This window comes from Mixophyes fleayi, chromosome 9 (genome assembly GCF_038048845.1).
Source record: "Mixophyes fleayi isolate aMixFle1 chromosome 9, aMixFle1.hap1, whole genome shotgun sequence".
NCBI classification, from domain to species: Eukaryota; Metazoa; Chordata; class Amphibia; order Anura; family Limnodynastidae; genus Mixophyes; species Mixophyes fleayi.
Window position 1 is genome coordinate 111722040 of NC_134410.1, and position 18242 is coordinate 111740281.

At 42.2% G+C, this 18242-nt stretch overlaps 1 protein-coding gene across 3 annotated transcripts in view; it reads left to right on the plus strand.

Annotated features, from left to right (window-relative positions):
• The window catches only part of LOC142101686 (deoxyribonuclease-1-like), a 44000-nt gene that overhangs the window by 13742 nt on the left and 12016 nt on the right, over window positions 1–18242 (plus strand). For all 3 annotated transcript variants that reach the window (XM_075186075.1, XM_075186073.1, XM_075186074.1), the window contains 3 exons: window positions 2304–2461; window positions 11401–11497; window positions 13305–13356. In XM_075186075.1, coding sequence (XP_075042176.1) covers window positions 2304–2461; window positions 11401–11497; window positions 13305–13356 — 307 coding nt within the window. The remainder of the gene's footprint in view (window positions 1–2303; window positions 2462–11400; window positions 11498–13304; window positions 13357–18242) is intronic.

Here is an 18242-nt window from a genome sequence, read left to right on the forward strand (position 1 = left end):
ACAAGATTCTCTGCATTGCAACAGCATGGGTTATGGATGACTGTGACAGACACATAACATGGAACATAATAGCAGCAGGAGACATTAAATAAACCATTCCTGCTTGGAGGCGGGTAAGATAAAGGGAAGATTATTACTTTTTTCCTGTTCGGGGGAGCAGGGACACAAAGGAGCGTGCGGGGGACTCGTGCACACATTCTGTTTTAAATCTTCCTGCCGGTTGACGTGTTCAGCATCTCATATGTGGAAGCTGCTCTTTCTGTTGTTTTGCCTTCCAATAGCATCTTCCGGGCCTCCTCGTAATATCTCCTACAGCTCAGAGAAAGGTGACCTACTGAGCCGTCTCTTTGTCCCCAAATACAGTATTTCAAACTGCTGAAAGGGATTTCACTGCACTCTTAAAGGCATCTTACAGGAAACTTGATAGCCAGACTTCCTTAGATCATTTAAAAAAATAATAAATCGGAAAGCTGTTTTCTGAACAATTGTCCCTCCTGGAGAACAGATTTAGCTATAAGGTCTACAATTATGAAAGAGAAGTGTGACTATGACTTACATCACTGGAGGCTGTAGACACAGAACTTTTCGCACCCTAACCTCTGACCCATGTAACAGTCATACTTTTGTGATACAGAGCGTTCCATAGCCTTAGTTGTGCTGCAGAACTGAATATACAGTAGTAGTGATACCCTGTACCATTCATTCTACCCTCAAGTGTAAGGCTGGGTACACAGTATACAAAATTTCTCCCGATACGATATCCTTAACGATTTTACCCCAAAAAAAAGGCCCGATCAGCATGCCAATTTACTATACACGTGTACACAATTTATCTTCAGATTTGTGTTCTTCATCAACCATCGGCTGAAAAGATGGTGACTCTGCACACTCCATAGAGATCTATAGATACTGCCGGTCGTGAGTGCATACACACTGCAGAATTGGAACGACATCATTACATCGTCGAACAAGATTTTTAGTTCAGCTAAAAAGTCAAATGAAACGATGCGATGGGCTTTGGAAAGATAATTGTTCTGTGGCAATTGGGACACTTTGCCATCTTCTAATAGAGAAAAGAATCATCATCATCACCATTTATTTATATAGCGCCACTGATTCCGCAGCGTTGTACAGAGAACTCATTCACATCAGTCCCTGCCCCATTGGAGCTTACAGTCAAAATTCCCTAACATACACACACACAGACAGACAGACAGAGAGAGACTAGGGTGTCAATTTTGATAGCAGTCAATTAACCTACCAGTATGTTTTTGGAGTGTAGGAGGAAACCAGAGCACCCGGAGGAAACCCACGCAAACACGGGGAGAACATACAAACTCCACACAGATAAGGCCATGGTTGGGAATTGAACTCATGACCCCAGCGCTGTGAGGCAGAAGTGCTAACCACTTAGCCACTGTGCTGCCCTGGTGGCTTCCCTGGGAAACCACAGCCTAAAAGTGCAGAGAGGGTTAAATCTACATACACACACACTGGGTGGAGCACCTGGTCTCATCAATTAAAGAATTGGTCAGAGCAATGCCTGACAGGAAGCTTAAGAAGCTGGGTTTGACTCTTGAGCTGTGAGTGGGGGACTGGTGTCAACAAGTGGCCAGTGACCAATTAGGGACCTAACTGTGATAGCCAGCATTTAGGGCTATGGGGATGTGTTTATTTCTGTGAATATATTTGATTTAATTGCTGAAGACACTGCCAAGACTGTTTATCCATCCTGACAAGTCAATAAACGTCAAAGTGGTTCAGCAGAAACCTGTGTGAGGAGCCATCTGTTTACATGCTTTTCACAGTTCATTGTTGGATTGTACACAATAATGCAATATCGGGCCGAACGGTCGTTTATTGTGTGATTGGCCCGAAAATCGGCTGAAAACCCTGTAGTGTGTACCTTATGCAGACTTACACTTCCCAACCTTTTTATTTTTTGTCAATGAAATTTGACATATGTACAAGGCAACCGATCCAAAGCTGAACACTTACTTGTCACTTGCTTGTCAGCCATCCTCGCTAGCCCACCACCAAGTGTAGGTTTGGGCCTAGACTGACAGCGCTAACTCTTACATCAAAATCACTAGGAAGGAAAGCAAAAATCAGACATTTATCTGATCACATAGAGATCTGACTTCTCTGAGAGTCACATGCAGCTTTCAGCCCACCTATTAACCAACACTGGTGAACATTCTCAACTTATAATACTTTAAAATATATTAATCCCTTAATAAATCAAATAAATAGTATACGCAGTATAACTTACCTGTAGAGTACTGAAAATATTTCTCCTGCAGGACATCCTGATCTTGGGAGACTACAACGCCGGCTGTAGTTATGTAAAGAGCCAACATTGGCCTCTGATTCGTCTCCGTCATGAAGCCAGTCTTGAGTGGTTGATCCCTGATTCCGAAGACACTACTGTGAGCACCAACACCCACTGCCCATATGACAGGTGAGTGATATACATTATTGCAAGTAAGTGGTAACGGGAGAAAACACTGTTCATCTAAGTTATTGTTAGCAGAAATGGACTTTGTTAAAGTGGACCTATGTCTACAACCATTAAGTAGGTCCCCACAGTGTGGACTCGTGACAACACCGCGGCCATGTACCCAGGCCCAGACCTAATAATAAAGTTTTTATTTTGTATATACAGCATTTATTATGCAACAATTATAATAGAACCGTGGTGTTATTCATGGCTGTATTATTTCATTATACAATGTTATAGAGATAAGTTGCTGTTAGAGGCTGAGAGCTTAGGTATTGTTGCTGTGGGGTTGTGGGGCACCACAGAAAGGGTGGGGTGCACCAAATGTAAATACAAAGGATAGATATGAAATGTCTTTATTCTGATTTTAGGTTTGTTACTTTATGTCTGTCCATGGACTCAGATTCTTATCTAACCCTGCTTTTGTCAGTACTGAGGTACTTTGTGGTATATAACTGGGAAAAGGGAGGTAACTTGTTAATGGAAACATCCATCTTCTTGGGAAATCAATGGAGACCAGGGGGTAAATGTATCAAAGTGCGATTTTGCAACTCCAGCGATTTTCTCGGGAGAGTTGAAACTCGCCGATGTATGAAGCTGAGATTTCATGCAAAATCGCCAGAGTTCTGCTTCTGTCAAAATAGCTGTTTGCAAAATCGCCAGAGATGAAACTCCTGACTGTTTGCCACTGCAGCTATACAGCTCTCAAATGTATGAAGCTGCAAGTTAGCAAACTCAGGAGAGTTTGCTTCAAAACACGCCAGATGCAACACGCTGCTTGATAGCAGCGTGTTGTATAAACACATCACTGTTACACTGCCCTGGCAGTGTTAAAACTGTAAAGAACAGATCAAAGTGAAAAAAAAAAAAAGCTTGGGGTCCCCCCTCTATTCCAGCTTAACCCTAGTGCTGCCTGACTAGTGCTGGTCCCGTGAAAATTGGGGAAAAATTTTGCGTGGGGTCCCCCCGATTTTCACTTTACCAGCACTAGTAGGAGGTGTTAGCGGCGGCTCCAGACTTTTATTCTTTTTCTTCAATCAAGATTAAAGTGTCGGGATGTTACAAATATGGGGCCCCCCTGGCCGAAGCAACGAACACTTCAATCAACAAGGAGCCCCTTCTGGGCGAAGTGATAAAGATATTATTCAAGCCATTTTGGAAGTATAAATATTATGGGACTGGGGCAAGCAGACTTTGGAAGAAGAAAGAAGACATCTTTTGTGAGTATTTGGGGTGTTTTTTTTTTTTAATAAATAGATGTGGTTTTAATGAGGGTGGTTAGTGTATTTATTGTGGTTTTTTTATTTTTAATAAATATGTGTGGTGTTTACTAGGGTGCTGTTGTTTATTTAACATTTTTTTTTGTGTAACTACAGGTCCCAGCAAGCCAGGGATGTCAGGGCATGTTGGCACTTGTGGTTCTCCAAGTGCCAACATGCCATGGCTGCCGTGGGTATGCTGGTGCTTGAAGTTATACAAGCAGCAGCATGGCCACACTGTTTTAGGCAACCTGGCTGGCTGGGACTTGTAGTTCCACAAAACAAAATGGCGTCCGTTTATTTTTTTCATTCTTTATCGCTGTATTACCCTACTACCCACAGCCCAGGGGTAGTAGGAAGCGCCCTAGTGCTATCAGCACTGGGCTGGTTCTTTCTAGGGGGGGGGAGGCCCGCTCGTTTTTTTCGGCGGACCCCACTCCCTAGGGAATCCAGCCCAGCGCTGAACAGTCTAGGGTTGGTTAGTCATTATGGCAGGGGGACCCCTGCCGTGTGTCCCACTGCTATAGTGCCGCCAACCCTGGCTGGTTTGCCTAGTGCTGGTAAAGTGAAAATCGGGGGGACCCCACGCAAAATTTTTCCCTGATATTCACGGGACCAGCATTAGTCAGGCAGCACTAGGGTTAAGCTGGAATAGAGGGGGGACCCCACGCTTTCTTTTTTTTCACTTTGATCTGTTCTTTACAGTTTTTACTGTCAGGTCAGTGTAACAGTGATGTGTTTACAACTCACTGTTACAACACAGGAGACTTTGCCAAACACAGGAGAGTTAGCTAAACTCGGGAGTGTTTACATCGCACAAAATCGCCAGAGATGACCAGCGATTTTGAACTTCAGTGTCAAAATCGCAGCTTGATACATTTCAGGGATTTTTTTCAAAACTCGCGGGTAAACACCCGCGATTTGCCGCGATTTAAACACGCTGGCAAACTCGCACTTTGATACATTTATCCCCTGGGGTGAAGCTGCTAGCTGGTGCCAGCAAGCAAAAATAGAATACCTTGCATACCTCCGAACAATGAGTCATGGAGAATTGGGACACAATAAGCACCGCCCCTGGTCCGCCCAAACCCAACCTAGATTATCCCAAAAACACCCAATTTTAGATGAAATTCAGCCCATTTCTACATAGGCTCCCTTTTCAGGTCCACGCTTCGGGACAGTCCCGCCAAAATCAGGACAGTTGTAAGGCATGTACTTATATATGTAATAAAAAGAGAGGTTTTCCACCATCTCTCCTTCCTCCATAGCTCAGTGGTCCATTGCCTGTACTCTTTGGACCACTGTACTTGCTAACATGCCTTGCCAGGTTTGGTGCACGGTGTATGCACTGCAATCCAATTATGATATCCCGCCCTTTGGAGTTTTCATCCAACTGTTTTTGATAAAAGCTTAGTTAATTGTAGAGATGCTCACTGACCTCCATGAACTGGTTTTGGTTTTGGATCTGGATTAGCTTTGTGTTTTGGTTTTGGTTTTGGCAAGACCGCCCTCGTGTGTTTTGGTTTTGGATTTTTTAGAAAAAATCCTAAAATATGCTAAAATCCCATATGTTTGCTCTTTTTTTGTTCCTACATTAGTATTAACCTTTAATATCACTAATTTCAAGTCATTTGCAATCAATTTTGACCATCTCACAGATTACAATATTATTTTCATACACTTTCGGACAAATACTGCAGCGACCTGCCTGGATGGTAAGCGGCAGAGCAATGACACAAACACACGGCAGTTCCTAGCACATCTAGGACACTTTGGCCGAGTGCCGACTCGGCTCAGAAGTTCGGGTGTGTTCAGTTCTCGAGGAACCGAGCCTGAACATCACTAGTTAATTGGTCTGCACCTGCTCACCTGCTTTGCACTCCATAATAAAGCACGGATATCACAATCCCAGAGTATGCGCTCTCCCCCATTGTTGACTGTGACTGCTAGTGTGTTTCTCTTGGAGTTTGATGCTGACATCACCTTAGACACTGTAGCACATTGTTGGCTAACCTGTGACACTCCAGGTGTTGTGAAACTACAAGTCCCAGCACACCCTTTCAGCAATAAGCTGCTATATATTGGCAGAGCATGCTGGGACTTGTAGTTTAACAACACCTGGAGTGTCACAGGTTAGCCAGCACTGCTGTAGCAAGTTGAGCTGCCAGGTTACTAAGGCTCCTGCCAAATGTGCTCAACCAACCAACCCTCTTCAGGGGCGAACGGAGGATTGTCGGGGGGGAGGTTTTCCCCCCCGACCCAAAAAAAACCCACCCCCCGCGAGAGCTGCTGCGCATGTGCAGCAGCTCTGTTACTTCAGCGCTGTCCTATACAGCAGCCGCGGCGCTGTCTAAGAAGCGTCCGCGGCTGTGCTGTATACACTACAGCACCGCCGCGGACGCTTCTTTGACAGCGCCGCGGCTGCTGTATAGGACAGTGCAGCTATAGCGGCCACTTAGTTAGCGCAGGGGGGGGGGGTTCCTGGAGACTCAGAGACCCCCCCCTGCGTGCGCCACTGCTCTTTCAAAGCCACTGAGGTCTCCTCTTACACCCACACTGGCAATAATCATAGACAACACACATTTTTATACATAACTCTCAATTTAATCACACCTGTGTGGAACCACTTGCTTTCAATATGCTTGGCATCCCTCATTTACTCATCCGAGTATTTCCATTTTTTTTGTCTACTAAAGCTACACAATTACAGAGTTAATGAGACACAAGAACATCATATTCAACATTTTCTAAGCTCTAGATCCAGACGATGGTCACTGAAACCCCTCAGATAGGCAGCTCACATGTATCTATGTTAAATCACATAAAACTATATTGTCCAAAACTTATGATTACTGTCTTGCTTTGTGTTACTACAGAAAACAAAATAGAATGAGCCTATAATAAAACACACTTACTCAGCAAAATAGAAAAACATAATTGATTAATCTTTTTTGTTTTTAATCGAACATACCATTATAAGCAGCGTAAATATCCCCATTACAACAAATTGTGCTTATTAAAGAAGAAAGGGAATGCAGCCACATTTATTTCATCTAAATGATCCCACCACGTCCTCTCCCATATTACATCACTGAGAGTGGAAGTCTTCCATCATTAATTATCTAGGGAGGTGACACCACTAAAACGTTGAACTAAATCCACATCCACAATAAAGAGACAGAGGGCTAGATTTACTAAGCTGCGGGTTTGAAAAAGTGGGGATGTTGCCTATAGCAACCAATCAGATTCTAGCTTTCATTTATTTAGTACCTTCTACAAAATGACAGCTAGAATCTGATTGGTTGCTATAGACAACATCCCCACTTTTTCAAACCCGCAGATTAGTAAATCTAGCCCAGAGTTTTTAAATGTGATGCACTTCATGGCTCACACCGCTATCTCAATAAAATTTGAATCTTTATTGAAAAATAATTAAAATACATTTATATATTGTTTTATATTTTTTTTTTGCAAACATGCTATCAATATTATATCATGCCTGTTTTGTACTCAAGGATCAATAATTGTGTTTGACATTTATTCTTTCCACTTATATGTTGCTAGGTGGCATCCTGAAAATTAAGCAGTTCAAAAGCTGCACTTTTTACCTCTATAATGGTGTATGTTAATTTGTATTCTTAATAAAGTAATTAGCCTTGATTAAATCGGTTTCTAAACAGACTTAGGGCTAGATTTACTAAGCTGCGGGTTTGAAAAAGTGGGGATGTTGCCTATAGCAACCAATCAGATTCTAGCTTTCATTTATTTAGTACATTCTACAAAATGACAGCTAGAAGCTGATTGGTTGCTATAGGCAACATCCCCACTTTTTCAAACCTGCAGCTTAGTAAATCTGGCCCTTTATTATTTCATAACATTGTTAATTTATTTATAACACTAAAATAGTTGTCATTTCAGTGCATTCTTCAGCAAGTTTACAAGTTAGTTGATTTTTCAAACTGGTTCATATAAATATATTTTATATTATAAAAATGAGTAATAAGAATATGTATATGCCAAAAAATATCTAAATAAGAATATTTATATGATATACTGAATATTAGTATAATAATAGTATAATGGTGCAAAAGGTATGGACATGTTGTCTAAGCCAATGTTTCTCAAACCCAGTCCTCAGGGCCCCTAACAGTGCAGGTTTTTCAGGTGACAAGTAATATAATTAGTACCACCTGTGGATCTGTTACAATGTATCAGTCAGTAATGAATACACCTGTGCTCCAGCAAAGAGATATAGAAAACATGCACTGTTAGGGGAGGACTGAGTTTAAGAAACACTGGTCTAAGAAATATGTCCCATTGGTGTTATAGTTAATGATGTGTTATGCAGTAATAATTATGTAACTAAAACATTATGGGAAAGTATACATAGACAAAGGGGCATATTCAATTGACGACGAGATCGCCGAAAATCCCGCGCTCAAAAAATATTACCGTTAATAAGGCAATATCTCGCTGGATTTCAGCTCGCAGCTCCCTGAGCTGCGAGCTGAAATCCAGCGAGTAAATTACCGTATTATCGTTTTTCCCCGCGCAGGATTACCGTAATAACGGTAATATTTTGGGAGCGCGGGATTTTCGGCGATCCCGCCGTCAATTGAGTATGCCCCAAAGTGTATTGAGTGATAAATCAACATATCAGATATCCATTAATATTATGCACAGTGGTATATGTATAAATGAAAATGGAACATAGTCAACTTTCTTTTTTTCTATTTAGTGGAAAACAATTAGGCTTGGCAGCATAAAACAGGCAAAATAAAGTTAAGCAAGGCAGCATACTATGATAAATTGTTAACCCACCTAATGACTGATGCTCTCCCTCTCAGCCCGAATTACACACCAGCCCATGACCTCCAACCCCAATAAAGACAGGGAGACATAAGTTGCGAAAATAGGCTGCAGCTTTATTTAATAACCTTCTGCAATATAGTCGCAAAGAACAGCACTGCAAATACCAGCCTCAACGTAACCCCAAACATAGGGGTTGGCCATTTACCCCCTACAACCTAGGCCCTGGGATTTCCAACCACCTTTCCCTGGATTTGCACAAAGAACCTCCCACAAAGGTTGCGATGTGTGCTTCAGCTTAAAGAGGGCGTCCTCATGACCTTTCTATGTGCCACCCAAAGGCCGCTAACTGCAGTGATTTCTCATCTTGCAGTGAGACATCTGCAAACAAAAACATGTTGGGCCTGAGTCATTAAGGAGTGCAAAGCATTAAAATGGAGTAACTTTGCACCTGGCCAAAACCATGCTGCACTGGAGGGGGAGATAAATATAAAATGTGGGGAGAGATTTATAGTTGGGGTAGGGCATGTCCTAGGTCAACTTTACATTTCAGTGTAAAATTAAAGCTATCAAGTATTTGTGTGCTACATGAAAAAACAGCCAGTATTTAACTTATGTGCAAAATAATAAACTAATTTGCACCCCTTGCATTGTAACATGGTTTGTTCAGGAACAAACTGACTCCTTTTTTTTGCTTTGCTCTTCTTAAGGACTTGGGCACATTAGCTACAAGACATAGCCACTTCTCCTAATGAGGTGTACTACCTGAAACAGAACATTTTTAATATTGGCATAGATGGCATTGCCTTTTAATTGAATGTGGTCAGGGGAGAAATTTACAAATCCAGTAGCGTTCTGCCCTTATCCTTCCCTGGCCGCCTTCCCTGGCCGCCTTCCCTGGCCGCCTTCCCTGGCCGCCTTCCCTGGCCGCCTTCCCTGGCCGCCTTCCCTGGCCGCCTTCCCTGGCCGCCTTCCCTGGCCGCCTTCCCTGGCCGCCTTCCCTGGCTTCCTTCCCTGGCCTCCTTCCCTGAGTGCCTTCTCTGACTGCTTTCCCTGGCCTCCTTCCCTGGCCTACTTCCCTGACCGCCTTCTCCTTCCTTGACCGCCTTCCTTGGCCTCCTTCCCTGACCGCCTTCCTTGGCCTCCTTCCCTGACCGCCTTCCCTGACCGCCTTCCCTGGCCTCCTTCCCTGGCCTCCTTCCCTGACTGGCTTCACTGGCCTCCTTCCCTGACCGCCTTCCCTGGCTTCCTTCCCTGGCCTCCTTCCCTGACCTCCTTTCCTGGTCTCCTTCTCTGACCTCCTTCCTTGACCTCCTTTTAAGCAATCTTCAATGACTGTGAAGTTAAGAGCTAGGTCTCAACATTGATTATTTGAGACACAGGGTGTGTATGCTTTTGTTCCTCTTAGGGTAACCTATATGACAACAATTATTTTACTAAGAAATAACTAGTTGTTAAAAACATGTTTGCATTTTTTTTGGGTGGGGCTCCAAAGTAATTTTGAATAGCTGTTTCCAGCACAGAAATACCTTGGCCCAGTCCTAACAGCAGCACAGAGTATTTCATGAGACAATGCTGATCTAGTGAAAGGCAATGATCTTTCTACTGGTGTGATTGCTACAGAGGACAGGGTTTTATATGACAGTGTCACATACTCAAAATGGTCCTGATTTTGACGAAACAGTTGTGGTTTGATTTCATATTATTATATCATACAAATAAAGAAATACATTATATGCATTATTTATTGTTATAATATAAATGTATAAATTTAGATGAAATGCTTCAGTCTCTATTAGGAAATACAAACTTATATCAAATAAGTAGTCCTGTCCATTTTTTTTATTTAAGCCCGAGGTACATGCTCCTGTCACTCAGTGCAGTGCTGAGATGGAGGCTTGGGTCTTTGGACCCTTCCCTAAAGAGAAAGGGCCCTGTTCTTCAACATAAGGCCCCTTAGGGGAACAAGGGTCCACCTCCACCACAAGGCTCACATGGGGCCAAAGCTAGAGGGGTCCCATGACATCCCCAAGCCTCATAGCCATAAGACCCCTTAGGGGGAGAAGGGTCTTCATACTCCTCTTTGCCGAAGCTGGAGGGTCCCTTAACATACTAGATCCCCAGAGCCATAAGGGCCTTTAGGGGGCAAGGGTCCACTTCCACCAAAAATGGGACCCTTTCTCCCCTAGATCAGCCGAAGGTTCCCAAGGGCAACTTTGTCTTCAGCTCCCCCCAGTAGTATAGAGCCTCCGAAAACTTGGGGTGAGGCTGCCCATAAAGGTCTCATTCTAAACCCCTTGTAAAAGTAAGACACACATACATACAGAAAACATAAAAAAGTGCATAGTGCACATTAAGTTCTGGTGTCAATAAGTTCAATAAAAAAAAAAAAAAATTGCCAGAAGGTCCAGGGCTGGAATGTATAAAAATGTTTCCTACCCATCCATTAGTCCAGGGCAAAGAAATAAAAGTGTTGCCAGAAAAAAAAAGGTGCCGTGCAAAGTGCCTTAGGTGTTACCATCCACCTAAAGACAGAGAAGCGATCTTCATATCATAGAATAGGGTAAGATATTTTTCCATCTTAACTCTGCCCATTCCATATATATGAAATGAACATATACTATGTATGTTAGTGAGGCTTTAGTTTTTATTTTTGTCATTTAAGAACCATTAGTTAAAGCAGCTGTTTTGAAGTACCATGATAAATCTGTACCGAGGGCTAGAGTTGAAAATGAGTGTTCTATCACAATATCTCCATTTATTTGAATCATTTCAAAATGTTGAATCTTCATAACTTCTTTTTTCCTGTAATGCTTTATGTTTGGACTTTAGGATGGTGGCTGGAGGAGCACGTTTGCAGAATGCAGTTATTCCAGGCACAGCAAAGGCTTTTAACTACCATGTGGAATATGACCTTACATATGAAATGGTAAGACGGTGCATTATTAATACCGGACTCTGCCTGGCACCACTGGGGCAGTGGGTGTCAGGGTAACAGTGACAAGCGAAAAATAGATTCATCAATATTGTGGAACCACAAACACCACTGGATACCAAAGCGGGCTGGAACTTGTGGAACTACAACCAGGTCCCACTGGAACATGTAGCTCCACAATACTGAATAACAGAAAAAAAATACACAGACATCATATAAAAAAAAACATTTTATTTAAAACAAATTTCTAAGTTTACCTTTCATTAAATTCCTAAATCCATAGAGACTCTTCAGGAAGTCAGCCACAGGGACATAAAATAAAAAACAAAGGGGTCATTATGCGCTCTACCAATCAGAGGGGCTAGACCACAGGAAATCTGCTCCTATTGGCTGAGGGCTTGTTGATCCCTCCATGTCATTTGAGCTTATACATTCTCACTGCAGCTCCATAGTACATGTTTGATATTTTTTTTAAATATTTTATTCCCCTTGGACTATTTCATGAAAAAGATTCCCTAGGGATTTAGGGATATCATTAAAAAAGGTAAACAAGAGTTTTAGGTTTTTTTTATTTTCAACTATTTTTATTTATACATTGCCTTTTTTTCTGTTAAATACTGTTTTGGAACTGCATGTCTGGCTTACAGGGCAAGCTGGTACTTGTAGTTCCACAATCTCAAGCCAGCTCTGGCAACTATGGTCATGTTGGCGCTTGCAGTTTATCAATATTATTTAATCTATGTTTGGCTTCTCACTATTACCCTGGCATCCACCGCCCCAGGAAGAGCCCAGGTGTTATTCAGTAGGATGTTGGTTGTCACAAGTCTAACTAGGCCACATCTCCGGGGAACAGGCTTGTGTGTGCATCTGCCTCTCTGGGTGGAAAGGGCCACAAGTGAAAGTCAATTGCATGTCTAAATTTGGCTGGGTTTTTCTTCTGAGCGAATACGGCAAAAATCCATTTTTACGTGTTGCAGTTGGACTCTAAGGCCTAGATTTACTAAACTGTGGGTTTGAAAAAATGGAGATGTTGCCTATGGCAACCAATCAGATTCTAACTCTCATTTATTTAGTGCATTCTACAAAATGATAACTAGAATCTAATTGGTTGCTATAAGCAACATCTCCACTTTTTCAAACCCGCAGTTTAGTAAATATACCCCTAAATCATATGTACAGGACCAATTTACCTTTGAAATTGCAACAAATCACAAAAGTATTTTCATGTACACACCAAATAATGAGCGGGTTCTTATTGCTAATCTTAACTATAGTATTAGGGACACATTGATACATGTTGGCAGGGTGTGATTTACTAAAGAAATTGGGTGTAAACCAGTTTCTCAGCCATCTGCTCTTTTCCAAAGCCCAATCAGGTTAGGAGAAAATGAAAAAAATGTATGCTTATTAAAATTAGCTCTTCCCATTGGGTATTGGAACCAAACAATATACATCTTTAATAAATCACACAATTTAAGCAACAATTGAAACATGGAGGTCATAGTAAATAGTGATTTTCAAGCGTTTAATACAGCACCAACATCATCTTGGATACCTGGTAACGTGATCCATTTCACCCTAAGCAAAAAGATGCCCCTATTTATTTTGTGCCGGCAATAACCAGGGTTAAATTGATGAATTATCTTGAAATATTTTGTTTTATGATCTTGTGTATGCTAAATAATACTGCAGGGTTCACAATGTAAACCATACAGTAACAGCTTGTGAATTGCCATAGGATGATAAAAATGTGTTTAACACATAACAATTGCCTAAAAAAGTTCTTATCGTTAAACTTTAGGCCAAAGCAGTCTCTGATCACTACCCTGTGGAACTGGAACTACGTGATGACTGTGAGTATAGTAAAGGATCGTATATATAAATATATATATATATATATGATAGATGATGATGATGATGCTGATGTCTAGTATTCAAATTAAATCAGTATCATGATATATATACAGATAAGTTTAATTCATTTAAAAAAACAGGGGGAAAGTGGGAGCAGAACATTAGGATTATGGTAAAATCACTCGTGTTGGAAAGTCCGTATATATGGAATATACTTGAAGGCAAAAATATGGGAAGAGAATGGTTCGGGTCTTGGTGAAGAAAACCAAATGTTTTCAAAAGTTACCCATTTGCCGGTCACAGCGTTATACAGTACCTACTAATGGACAGCATATAGTGAACCAATATGTTATTACACTGCATAAATAATCAACATATTATACCATTCCCACCACACTGCTCCAGCCCCTCCTGTGCCCCCATCATATTTTACCAGCCTCCTTTGCTGCCAAATGACAGGTTTTTAATTGCCAGAACAACCCGGCAACCATGATATGGCCATACTTTAAATTGATAGTTAATTGCATAAAATAATAAACAAGGGTCCTCAGCAGTCGGCAGGGTTAGAATGGAACTAAACATTAGTATGTAAAGCCAACCAACCATCACCCGGACAAACTTTACCCAGATGAACACTTACAAACAGTAGCAGCCGCAGGTGTTTATTTATTTATTCACTGTTACTGTAGGTTCTTTAAAACTCAATGAATTCCAAAGCCCTTAATATTTTGTTTCTACTGTAAAGGGTTCCACACCTTGATTTATATGATAAAAACTGATTGGAAATCTTACTCTACTCCAGTTATAGTTTTTGCTGAAGCACCTGAAAATCAGCAATAGTATTAAGAAAGGTTTCCATGGTTACAACTCTGCCCAACTCAAAGTAAACTGAATGCTTGCATTATGCTTGCTCTTTTCACCCATAGGAGTGTCCTATTCCAAGACCAGTAAGTACACAAATATACACATAGCCAAACAAGGGAACACCATTCTTCTGATTGAAACATTGGTCATGCTCAGTTGACATCTCTGCACAGTAAATTAACTGCACTATTGGAATTCCCATTAGAGACAGCCCCTAGAGGCACACCTAGGACTTCTGAAGAACTAGGCTGCTCCCAACCTCTCTCCCCAAAACACCCATGCCTTGCCACTCTTCCCAATACACATATGCAATGCCACAGTGACCGGGGCACCCCACCCAAAAGTTCCAGGAGAAAAGTTGTGACTTTTGGGATGGCGAGACTGTCCCCTCAATTCGATACATCTGGGAGGTATGGTGAAATTAGATTTAATTAAAAATAACTCTACACAGCTAAGGAGAAAGCCACACTGCTTGCATGATTCCCCTCCCACATCGCCCCTTCACCTGCTAATTAGACCCCTCCTACTGACAATATGACCCCCCTACAATATAAGGCCATTTATTTTCAGAATATTTTCCAAGACCACTTCTAACCACCCCTGTGTGGAGGTAATTAACAAAAAGTAAAATGTTTGATGTACAGTGCAAAAAATCAGGTTTGGTTCTCAGTTTGCATAATTGCCCCTGGATTTCTGCCAAAGTGAATAGTTTTGTAGAATAAGATGGTGGAGTTTGCAGAGGAGCAGAGATCTGCTCAGGCCAAGCAGAGGAGTTGGGTGTAGTGATGGCTTTCCTGACAAAATACCTAGTTTTGTGGAACATCACAGAAAGGAGATTTCCTTTTTGCAGAACAAGATAATTGAAATTAAATAAGCGGTTGAAGAGGGTACATTTATTGGAGTGCACACCCAGTTTTACTCTGCAAAAGCACTTGAATTCTGCACCCGCTCTTTGCTGGTTGCTTTAGGTTATCATCCATTACTTTTAGTGGAACTCACTTTGGTGCATTCATTTTGCACTTCAGTGGAGAAAAGCATTTCACACACACAAAATTGCCACATGTAGTGCAGACATGTTCTCTTGCTTTCATGATTCGCTTGAGTCATATATGAATCTTAACCAAGCAGTCTTTAATACATAATGACTAAAACAATGGCACATTCAAGGTCTAGGACATTTCCAACAGAACCCAAGAAATGCTAAGATAAGCCAATACTTACCACCTTTTCCTCGTTGGCTTCAGGTTGATCCTGGGGGAGGTGGGCATGCATGGATGGAGTTGATGAATGGCACCATTGGTTAAGATGACGCAATATTTGTGTCATTAAGCCCCACCCCATCACTTATCTATTGCGGGGGCGAGAACCAGGAGGTTGCTCTGCTCTCCCGAGAGGGCTCCCAGAAATGCGGGAGTCTCCCAGACATTCCGGGAGAGTAGGCAACTATGCATTAAAGAAAAGCAGCTAATGAATTTCTAGAGACTGAAGTGTCTTTTACATTTCTGTCTCCATTACTGAAGTCATGTTGTCTTACCTGTCAGTTTTTGATTAAAACTTGGTCTCCATGAAAATGGCCACTTCCATAGGCATCAATACATGGACATAGGACACAATTTCTGAACTGTGTCATCATGCCACAGATGGTGAAGCCAACCACGTCTTGTACTGGCTCAGCATCAGGGAGAATGCCAGACTCTTTAGGGAGTGAGGGAGATCACCCCTATTTCAGGGAGTCTCCCTGACATTCAGGGAGATTTGGCAAGTATGGATAAGCCAATCAAATTCGAAAGTGGAGTTCAGGTGGTTTATATAGTCTGGCAAATTTTGCAGAAGCCGATATCGATTTCTCTGCACCCAGTTAGGTGTTGATGCTCTCTGATTTCTTAAGGCATACTCAGATTCCTTTTTTCACTACTGCAAAAGAATAGGCCTAAGTTTTACACTATATGATTTCTTCTGCATTGATAACCTGGTAAAGCCTATTTGCATGAGTTCTAAAACCCGGTGGTAATCATTGTCATGTAGATGACAATGCCGCCATGAAATAGCTCAACATGATTAGACCAAAGGTGACATACATGACAGTGTGGTAATAGTGACAGCTTGAAAAGGAGACTTCAGACAGTTCCTCCCGGCAGCCTGTAATGACATCAGTTTCAAGCTCCTCACTATCATTATCACTATTACAGCCGGCACCTCCTGCTAATTTAAGGAGGTGCTGGCTGTAAAATGTTCTTTAGAAGGCCTAGAACATTGTACAGCCAGCGTGGTTTGAAGCTTGAAACTGATGTCATTACAGGCTGCCGGGATGTTCATTCGGAACTGTTTGAAGTCTCCTTTTCAAGCTGTCACTATTACAAAGCTGTTGTGCATTTCACCTTAGGTCTAATCATGTCTACATTGTCAGCTCCGTGATAAGGTCAGCAACCCCTAAAACTATTATGCCACAGTGTCAGGCGCCGTCCACGCACTTCTCCTAGGGACGGACGCCTGTCTCCTCTCGCTGGTGGTGTTCTGTTGCCTAGCAACAGGATGGTCTTCCTGATTCCGGGCGGCCAACAGGACGCTCTTCTCCTTGCCGGCGTTTTCAGCTGCAGCTGCTCGCCTAATCATCCCTGCCTATCAGGGAGTACTTCTCTCTATTTAAACCTCCTTCAGACTGTATCTGATGCCAGAGCATTGGTTCACCATCTCCAGCCTTCAGTTCCTGTTACTACATTGCGTGTTTGCTCTGATCTTCGGCTTGATCCCTGGACTACTCTCTCGTGTTACCCCTGGCACCGCTCTCGTATGTCTTCTTTTGACCTCTGGCTTCCCTCTTACCATTCTTGGCATTATCCTTGGGTACTTCGCTCCTGTTTGGCTTTTGATCCGGACCGTTCGACCATTCGTGTTCTACACTACCGCACTGGTAACTAGCTTGGAGAACTGTGACCTGTGCACCTCACGCAACCAAGTCCATATCTCCTTGCGGGGGTCCCTGGTGAATACTGGGTGTGCGATAGACTCTGCGCCTCCTTGTTTAGTTGTGTCAATACCAGTTGGTAGCACTTCCAGTAGTTCTAACGTGACACATAGGCAATGACCAGGTCACTTTTCCTAATATATATATTTATTTTCTGCCACTGAGGCTGGACTAAGCATAACAAATGCCTGTGCAGTTCTCTTTTTTATAGTTTTTTTGGGGACTGATAAAAAGCACATTCATACAATGAGCGTGAGTCATTAAGGAGAGCAAGGCAAAAAAAGAGTAAATTTGATCCTGGACAAGCCATGTTACAATGCAAGGGGTGCAAATTGGTTTATTATTTTGCATGTAAGGAAAATACGGGCTGCTTTTTCATGTAGCACACAAATAATTCATAGCGTTATTTTTACATTGAAATTTAAAGTTGATCTAGGACATGCCCTACCCCAAATATAAATCTGTTCCCACATTTTAAATTTATCTCCTTCAGTGCCACATGGTTTTGCCCAGGTGCAAAGTTACTCCTTTATGCTTTGCTCTCCAAGGGCAAATGCAGGATTTGTAGAGGGGGGTTTCCACACCATGCCACCAGTGGGCGTGACCAGCATGCATGGGGGCATGGCTATAATATTAGACAGTGCTTGGCTGCTCTCCAACTCTTCCTATCCCCATAATATACATGGGCAATGCTGCATGCACTACTGTTAGGTGCACGCAGCTCTCCTTTTTCTAGCAGAGCCGTGTGAAGCGGGGGCAGGGACCAGCCACCTCAATTATACAGTGCCCCAGGCTTGGAGGGGGGCTTCCAGGCACTAGGAAACCCGCCTTGTTTTGCCTATGCTCTCCTTAATGACTCAGGCCCAATAGATTCAGTAATTCTGTGGTCTGAATAGATTATTTGTAAGAATAGCCTATCAATACACTAGGAACTAGTGATTTCTCTGAGGCAGCCATTTTGTGGATTGAACCAATATTCAGAAGCAGCCTGTATTTTCACTAAGAACAAGATATATAATTTGGGGACTTTTTGAGGCATGTGGTAAAGGAGGCCAT